Source organism: Pinus tabuliformis, chromosome J, assembly GCF_031772625.1.
Source record: "Pinus tabuliformis cultivar Carrire ecotype Pingquan chromosome J, CPIR1, whole genome shotgun sequence".
NCBI classification, from domain to species: Eukaryota; Viridiplantae; Streptophyta; class Pinopsida; order Pinales; family Pinaceae; genus Pinus; species Pinus tabuliformis.
In genome coordinates this window covers 910,874,162-910,883,701 of record NC_142295.1, presented here as the reverse complement: position 1 = coordinate 910,883,701, position 9,540 = coordinate 910,874,162, and the positions used below count along the sequence as shown (strand labels likewise).

The 9,540-nt window shown below is 35.8% G+C and overlaps 1 protein-coding gene across 2 annotated transcripts; it reads right to left on the bottom strand.

Annotated features, from left to right (window-relative positions):
• Positions 1–1,667: 1,667 nt before the first annotated feature.
• On the bottom strand, positions 1,668–3,800 carry LOC149229701 (ATP phosphoribosyltransferase 2, chloroplastic-like). Of its 2 annotated transcripts, none has more exons than XM_089375896.1 (5): positions 3,651–3,800; positions 3,080–3,193; positions 2,712–2,792; positions 2,506–2,607; positions 1,668–2,333 (listed from the first exon to the last, which is right to left on the bottom strand). In XM_089375896.1, exons 1-5 carry the CDS (start codon positions 3,750–3,752, stop codon positions 2,238–2,240), a joined length of 495 nt encoding a protein of 164 aa, XP_089232022.1. In that variant the 5' UTR covers positions 3,753–3,800; the 3' UTR covers positions 1,668–2,237. The 2 variants fall into 2 exon arrangements, with proteins under 2 accessions (XP_089232022.1, XP_089232021.1); XM_089375895.1 differs by having other exon boundaries at positions 1,736–2,333; positions 2,488–2,607.
• Positions 3,801–9,540: the final 5,740 nt, after the last annotated feature.

Below are 9,540 nucleotides of genomic sequence, written 5' to 3'. Positions count from 1 at the left end.
TTCCAAGCAATTTTCTAATGAGCGAAAATATACAATGATTTTTCCAAGCAATTTTCTTATAAGCTAAAATATACCACGAATTTTCCAAAAAGCTAAAATATAAAGAGATACGTGATGAGATATACAACCAAATGTGTTTTTGAGAGGTATTGTTGCTTTGTAATTGGAGAGCCAAAATTCTGATTGCTCAGTTAAAGATTAATTTTCATGAACTCCCTTGTGAAACAAGACCTTGGGAAATGCCAAAAGAAGTGTGGGAGGAAAGAGTATGCATTTTTTGTTTTTTTGGAAAAGTGGAAACATAATAACATTTCATTTTAGAATGTGAAGCCTTCAAAGACAATAGGGAAAGTTATGAAGATATGTTGGCAGCTAGCTCTTGGGATAATCTATTTAGCGAGGGGTTTGTGGAGAAGCTAGCAGCATTTATTGTGAAGCTTCACAAAAAATGCCAAATACATTAAACAGAGGAAGAAACAATTTTGTGGAGAAACTAGAAGCATTTATTGTGAAGCTTCACAGAAAAATGCCAAATACATCAAACAGATGAAGAAACAATTTGTCTCAGAGGCTCTTTAGCTTCGTAGACGTTAAAATAATTTCTTTTTTCTTTCTTCAACCACTTTACTTATATTGCTGCACTAGTCTAATAATTATCTTATGAATATATGTGAAATATATATCTCGATAAAATTATTTGTATAAATACAATTTGTGCCTGGAACAAAGCGTTGTGGGGTGCTTAAACCATACCCTAGAACAATAATTGATGACTCACATAGACTTTGGCTAGGCAGAATAAATGACTATATTGTAGTTTAAACGTATAGGATATGGCTTCAACAGTTCTCAATTTCAACCCACACAAATTAAATGTGCTATCAATATATTATATAGCTACAACTCCATCAAAACCTAACAACTCACGCTCTCCCTCTCATGGGGCTTCGAAAGCCCACGCTGTGTGATAACTCTGAAATGAAGTTTGCTTCTTCATAAGAGATGGGTGTGTTTCATTTGTGAATATTTCTTCTGTTCTGATGACTTAAATTGTCTCCAATCACATGGAGTATATAGCATGCCAGGTCATTGTTTAATTAGGGCTTATTTACTTGTACATAATAAGCAAGAGTGCTCCACAAGTGGTATGCTCCAAACGTGCTAGAATAGCGACAAAAACTGAAATAGAAACATACTTGTAAAAATAGCTCGGATGAATTTCAATTCGTCCCAAATAGCCTGTAAACATATTATAGATGAATTTGAATAGTTAGTTTTGTGCATCTGTTACTTGGGAATACTAAAAGTTATATTGTAATACATTGGAAATGTATGAGAACTTTCTTAACTCTGAAATCCTTAGCAAGTCTACCATAATTATTATCTAAGATGCACGGCATTTAAAACAATCACCATGTTACGAGTAGAACAAGCAAAGCACATTCTATAATGCCATTCAAGCTCTGTGATTAAAATATAATAGAGATTTAGTGGGATATACTCTGCGTACCACCTGCAATCAAATAATTTCCAATAACGCCAATTGAATATAAAAATGTCATCCCAACTCAGTGAAAGTTTGTCAGATCTAATTAGTCACGAAGCAAACAGAAAATAGATGAAAATAATTGCTACCAACTATTATGGGTGCCGAAGTAAGAAACTGTAACTGCTACAGCTATTAGCAGATTGACCAAAATTATCCTGAAGACCTTTTTGAGTAATAAGAGGACAGAATTAGATGAACTAAATTTGCTATACGGAAGTATATATATAACCAGTTTCGTTTAAAACTCTAGTGTCGTTAGCCATCCTGACGGCAAGTTGGGGGAGTGCTGATTACACATGGTGTATTCGATAAAAAGGGTTGATATAGTTCACTGTTACATTCTTTCTCATCCAACTTGACATTGTAATAAGGCAACTCAATTAGATTACAGGGAAAACTGCCAAGCAATAAGCAATGGCTAAGATTCTTCCTGCATAAGGATATCGTTTTTTCAGCACGAAAAAACTATATATTTGTATTATAATCCATGTTTGATACATACAATGACTATGTAACTGCCTGTTGGTAAACTGTAAATAGAATACATATCCTCAACATTGAAACTGACAAAATAATGAAATATTCCAGGATACATACTCGGAAGCTGAGTGGAAATCAGATGAGATAGAGCTTAAAAAGATATCGTTACAATAAGTGGTGAGCAAAAGAAGCAGGTATAGGAATGCAGTCAAAGATTTAATTGGTCCAAAAGTTTGCGCCATCTTGGTGGTTCTTCATCAAAGATATATGTTAATGGCGAAACAAGAACTCCGCTTCCTCCAATCTGTATGAAAATGAGCACAAATAACCATTTAGACTAAAACAAACCTCTCAAACCTTTTGTATAGGTGTTTCATGTAAACAAAGAACCCAAAAAATGAATGAAAGTGCACAGGTCCCATTTGCACAATATATGAAGAATAAACATAAGATCTTACTGCTCTCAACTGGCGTACAGAATCATAAAGTTGTTTTTTGGGTACACATATGATTATGGCATAATAGTCTCGCTTAACTTCTCCATTTCTCTTGGAAAAGACAGGACCAACAGTGGGCCCCTGCATCAGCATAAAATTTAGATTATTTTGCACAAATTATAATTTGAGCGAAGGATTGTTACAGCTTTAACACTGCAATCAAACCATTAGGGTGCAGCTTTTACCTCTAAACCACGAAAATCAGTTTGCTTTAGTATACGTTCTGCCACTTCGTCTGCTGAACTTCCTTGCATGTTTGCAGTGACCTAACATAAAATACAATTAAAGAAGACTTCGGTTAATAACTTGTGAGAACTCTGCAAAGTACATAAAAAATATTGAAATCAGTTGTTGGCATTACTCACCATTACAAATCTTTAGCAAGTATTTAAGATTAATGTTTCGATAATATATTTTCATTCCGGTTCTAGAAAGAAACAAGGATATGCACCAGATCTTCTCGTAGCATTGAATATCATCTTTAAGAAATCAACAGTTTGGCATTCAAGAAGTGTCCAACATATATCTCAGTAAGACAATGGTGGCATATTACCGTAAATTGACCAACTGCTCTCAAATGGGCTTCCAACCTTTCGAGCATTTCATGAGCAGCCTCTAGCACATCCTTGCGCTTAAGTAAAGCTCTCTTACTTGCAACAAATACACCCTGCAGTATGAAAATGGTGAGGTGGTTAAAGTTTGCTCAAAAGGCCTACAATGATCTATTCAGCATATGAATGAGCAAACATGAAATTGCAGATATTCTCTAAAGCTCTGATCTTTCTCCTAACTAACAAATAGTCCTTCTAGAATTGCCAGATATAAAATTCAGCACATCTGATCTCGATAATTAAATCCCCATGAACAAATAAGCCTAGTTTTCATTTTCGACAATTAAATCCATAACCAATAAATGATTCAACATTTTTGTTAGAGGCATAACAACGTTTGAACATATGTAACATGTGAAATGGGGAAGAGAATTACTAGGAAGATAGAAACATAAATATAAGGTGTTTAACTTATTATCAACACACTTTAGGAGAGAACTCACTGGAACTAATCAAAATCCCGCAACAAAGAGTACAATCGTCCCAGCAAGATGGAGAGATTAACAAGAATACCTGACTCTCTAGAACAGTTCCACCCTTTATTTCCTTGAGATTGTTTTCACGCAAAGTTGTTCCACTGCCCACAAGGTCCAAAATTGCATCGGCTATACCCATCTAGAAAGCAAACAATAGACATAATTACAAATGAAACAGAAGAAAGCTGTTCAAAAAATCTTAGTTGTCAAGCATTCATCTAATCTGAAATAATCTGAAATAGCAAGAGACTTTACTCGAATCATGTAAAATTATTGAATTATATTCGATATTATATTTTGAAAGCATAAATAGATGTTAGTAGTCACTTGGACTAGTGCATGCAACATGAATAAATAAAACTTTAGATTACAATCAACACTGGCAGAAAGGATACCGACGGTCATCTCTGCAGAAGACAATAGCAAAGAAGAACAAGCAGATATATCAACAGAAACACTCCTAAAGGTACATCACTACATTCATAATACACATGCACTTAAATCTCAATATCAACATTGCACACACTCACGCAGAAAAGCTGCCACAATAGAAGAGAAACTTGAGAAATTATTCAACGTAATAATGTAATACAACAAAATGATATCAGAGAGACATAAGTCAGTAGCAATGGCCAACAGGTATCTCGAAATACATGTGACTTTATTAAGCCTCTTTTTAGACCACTAACATAAAAGTACTATGCTAACTACAATATAATATAATAACACCGAAGGTGTTTCGTTGTGAAGGCTATGTTTTGGATGGGACATTCGTTGTATGTTTGGCTGTCAAGTGGGTTTTGAATGTTAGCTTGATTGCTCATCCATGCTGCCGCTGTGTGTCTTGCTACACCTCATATCATATGAGGTTCCACCTTGTGACTTTTATCACGTTGATAGAGATTTGCCTCTTGTTCCTTGGAGCTACTGAACCTATTTGCGAGGATTCATCTCTATGGAATCCTCTCTCTTCATGGCATTGTATTAGGGGAGTCTCACTTCTCCTTGGTTGGATGCTGATTGTGCTTATTGCCTGGTGGTCTTCTCACATGTGTTTGCCTTGTTGATCACCTCTTAGCTGCACTTTTGATGATTGTGGAGCATGCTATCACATTATAGTATGGTTGATATGCTTATGGACGATGGTTCTAGCCCCCCAAGGGGTTAGATAATGATGGCTAGGAGATATATGTTTCATGATTGTTAAAGTTTCCTAGTGACTTTTGCATGATGATGTGGCATTATTTGGTGTCACTAGGAAGGAGTGTTATACATGCCAAGAACCCTTCCAAGTTGACCTCAGAAAATTATGGATATTAAAAATTATGATTTGTGGGCTTCATGTAGACTCAAAACTATCAAGTCAGCCCCACCATGAAAGGGTGTGACCCTTGGTCAAATTAACCCATTGACCTACATAAATTCATGATGTGACTCTTCATTCCACCACCAATTGAGATCATCAATCATATCTTCTCTAGCAGCTGCACATGGGAGCAGAAGGACGAATTTACAGAGTTTTGACTAAGCGTGAAGTTCGACCATTGACTTACTGTTTGACTGAGTTGATTGGCTGTGTTTGACTGAGATTTCTAATTGACTTTGACCAAAGAATAGGCTGTTTGACCACATAAGGGACTGTTTGACTATGGGTTTTACCATAGGGATCAACATCAAGTTCAAAGTTGACCGCAGGAGATAGGTTGACCAGGTTGAAAATTGACCAAAATTGACTATTTTAGAGGATTGACCAGCGTTGACTAGCTAGAATTTTGACCAGGTTTGACTAGTTCTTAGACTTGGATTTTGGCACAGATTTCTAGACAATTTTGGAATTATAAACATTGTTGTAGTCCTAAGAAGAAAAGCTGCTAGGTTTTCTCCCAAGTTTGGGTTTCCTAGGGTAAATTTTGTTGTCTCTATTGTGCATGGCTGTCTCTTTATGATCTTATTGTTTTCTTTGGATTCTTGTTGAAATCCTCTGTGTATAATTGGCTCAATAACATCAGTGGCATAAAATAAACTGAATGAAGTTATTAGGTAGTAAAGATCAGATCAGAAGATTGGCTTCTACTATGGATCTTGTAGAAAATTGAACACATGTGTTGGATGTGTGATGGAGAACACACTTGATGATTGGATGGGGTTAGTCTTTTTGTTATGTCTCTTTCTCTTATGATGTTGCTATGATGAAATGATTCATGTTGCCTTTGTAGAATTCTCCTAGGTGATTAACTTTATAATATCACATTTGTTAGACATCACCTGGGGGGAATATGTTTCATGATGTTGATACCCTCATTGATATGTTATTTCCTAAGTTTGAGTTAGAAAGAGGGTATTACATGAATTTGATGATGATCTAATGCTTTTCCTAAGGTTAAATGGTGATTATGGTGTAATAATCATTCAATGATGGTGCACTTTAGGTTGGACTTTATGCTTTGTTGTTATCATGGAGGGGTTTTGCTAGGGAGAACATCTTCTTTTTTTCCTAGGATCTAGAGAGAACATCTTTTGTTTACAAGGTACAACACTTTATTAAAGTGCACCCCTCATTGGCACACATGTTCAAGGTGATTTAATTTGTTGGTGACTAATTTGGAGGACTATGGTTATGTTTGAGCATTAATTTTTGTGCACACATGTTGAAGTTGTTTTGATTGTTCAATGGTTAAATTGATCTAATTTATCCAAATAAAGGTTAATAGCTTAGACACCCAATTTTATATGCTTTCTTTCACACTTGGGAGTGGTTATTAACTTATTTGGACTCAATTGAACCTTTCTAGTAGTGCACCCCTCTTCGTGGTCACAATTTTCAAGGAATACAAAATATTTGATTGGTAGAGAGGTTGGAACACTTCTCTAGGGTGCACTCTCTTGGGTTGGTTGGACACTTTTATGAAATGCACATGAAGGAGTCTTTTATTGATGACTTCTAACTACCTTGGCACATTCTCCTTGCCACACTTCATGTGGGGAATATTTTATAACTTGTTGGTTGATTGAGGTAGTTACATGGTAGAATTTCTAGTGCACACCTCTCCTAGTTGCTCTATCATCTTTATTGCATGGATATTTCAGCTATGTTGGGCATCTTTGGACCTTCATTGGAGAGCACCCTCACCTCTTTGACTTATTTGGGGTGGTTATGGATGTTGTTATTGGGAGGCTTGTGGTACATAAGAAGAATTACACATGTGACTTAGCATGCTCTTGTATTTGGTCTCCTTTCTATCTTTGGATATTATCCTTGAAAGGTGCACATATGGAAGATTTCTTCTTGCTATTTTTGGACATTCTTGAAGAGCACACTTGTGGAGACACTTTTTCTATTCATGGAAATATATAATTTTTTATTTCATGTAGTTTTGGCATGGCCAAAACCCTAACTTGAACTTATCTCCTTCGACTTTCTTTGTGCCCATGTTGCAAGAAACTTGGCCCCCTCCAGCGTAATAGCCATGTTTCTGTATCGAAATGCTAAAACACGACTGAGCACGTTTCACTTTATCTTTCCTTTTCATCGTTTTACATAAATTTTTAACATTACCATTAATTGTTTCAGGATGTTTGAGACTGGTTCCAACCTCATTGGACTTCACATGGAGAAAGTATAATTTCATATCCCTTTCAAAATTCAACAGACTTAATCATTTTCAAGATTTTAGGATTGGTAGGATTGTAGCATTTTCATTAGATTCTATCATGTATGAGGGTATGGAATTGACAGTTAATCAAGAGCACCAAGCCCTTTATGTACCTCGATGTTAGTGATATTTCTTATTGGACTCCCTTGTCATGTCCTTAGCAAAAATGTATGCTTCACTCAAATCAAAATCATTGATTAGGCATGATAAGTTTTTCGTACATATTTTAAAGCTTGGTCTACCAGGTAGTTTCATCAAAATTGGGTGGTGTTCACTAATGTCCCTAGAGAATTGAGGTAGAGGCAAAAGGTGATACTAATGATGAGGATCCCAATATAAGCGATGGTGGAACATTGCTTGTCATTTATGTTTGTCATTTAAATGTTCTTTCTCATTTATTCATAGTGATTTCTTTCCAAGTCTCTCTCTCTCTCTCTCTCTCTATATATATATATATATATCATGTTTCCCTATTTCCAATTTTTTGGTGGTTCATCTTTCTAGTGCGTTTCCGTTTTGGAAATGCATACCCATTTCCTCGAGATGCATCTTAGCTTTGTGTAGATGGTCCACTTGCTATTTTGGGATTTTGACTATATATTTTCTTGTGAAGCATTCTATCCACTTGGCATTTGGCCCATTCATCCATGGAGTTGGTTATGCAGGAATTCACAAATGTGGAGTAGTTGCATAAATGTGCATTCTTGGAGGGTGCATTCCATGTGGACCCTTGGCATTTGACTTGGTTTGATGCCTGTTTCTGATGGTGCATCTCCTTTGTGAGCATTGTTTTGTGCATACTACAATTTTTGGAAGGGTGAATTGCCTTTGAGAGGCTAGTTTCCAGATGTTGTATTATGGTCAACATTGGACTTGGGAGAGATCGAACAACTTCATTATTGTGATATTTATTTTTCTTGTCATGGAGTTAGTAAATAATATTTACTTTATGTGAGAGGAAATTCACTCTATAGAGAGGAGCTCTCTCTCCATTGTATGGTTGAGAATTTGGGGATTGAGGAGCTGGCCCCTTGGGCTACATTTACATCATTTGGGCAAGCTTAATGGAAGATTGGAGGTGTTGGGTCTTATGATTTATGTTCATTACATGTGCTACTAGAGCATACAATTCTCAGTTAAACACCTTCAAGGAGGTTATCTTGTGGTTTGCTTCATACCTTTGGCTATTGATAGCAAATTGCGATGAGACTTGAAGGGTTGGAAAGAAGAAAAGCTATATCTAGCCAAAATTTCAGTAGTGAAGGCACACAAATCTTGGAGTTACATACCATACAAGTTAATGGTTGTTCCTAGTCCTGAAACATTGCTAGATTTAGTAATATTCACTAAATCAGACATATATCAAGATTTCAAGGTACAATTAAAGTGACGCTAGTGGTATTGGAAAGAAAATAACACAGTAATACAGGTCCAGCATTCAGATTGTTCAAGCAAAATTGAAAGACCTATCACCTTTACAGACTCTCCAAAGAAGAATGAAAGACAGCAAGGTTTGGTAAATTGGTCATAACCTTTTCTAGGCAAATCCAAAATGCAAAAGACCAGTGGCACCTCAGTGCATAGTTTTCAGGTTGTCACAGATCAGAATTCCTGAGTCATTCTAGTAAAATTATCAGATATATTACAGGTCATGATTGGCTTGAAAAGCAGTCCCCAAATAAAGGCTTTAAAATATAGGTCAGCTTAAAATTGTTATAACTTTGATTGAAAGGTCCGATTGAGGTGATTCACAAGGTGTTGGAAATAGGAAAGAGGAGAGTATTTGGGTAAAAAAAATTACTATTTGGGATAACTATTAAGAAGGTGGACCGAGGGGGACTTAACAAAACCTCAAGTATTTAATACAAAAATTGATGGCCCTTGATCCTAGAGATGGTTATGTATTAAGAAGGAAAATAGGAATAATATAACTCGAATATCATGTCACATTAATGGTGAAGGTGATACATGGTGATCTAGCCTCAATTATGACAAGAAATATCGGTGGAAAGAACTTTAAAAAGTCTACTTAGATAGAGGGATAAAGGAAATAGATGTTGAATAAAGTGTAACTAGGTTCCGTCTTCATAAATATGAAGTGTACTTTTGATTCTTGTATTTTGTAAAAGAAAGAAAAATGATTATTATTATTATTGAGCTTGGGTTTCTTGCCCAAGAAATTTGTTTTATAGGTCAAGCACTAATTGAAAGTCCTTCTAGGGTTGTCCTAGGTCAAGAAGTCAAATAGGGACATTGTCATAATATGAAGACCCC

Coding starts and splice junctions, on each gene's coding strand:
- LOC149229701 (XM_089375895.1), bottom strand. CDS start 3,752: ATGGGTATAGCCGATGCAATTTTGGACCTTGTGGGCAGTGGAACAACT. Junction 3,194..3,650: donor GAACTGTTCTAGAGAGTCAG/GTATTCTTGTTA, acceptor TTCATACTGCAG/GGTGTATTTGTTGCAAGTAA. Junction 2,608..2,711: donor CTGATTTTCGTGGTTTAGAG/GTAAAAGCTGCA, acceptor ATGCTGATGCAG/GGGCCCACTGTTGGTCCTGT.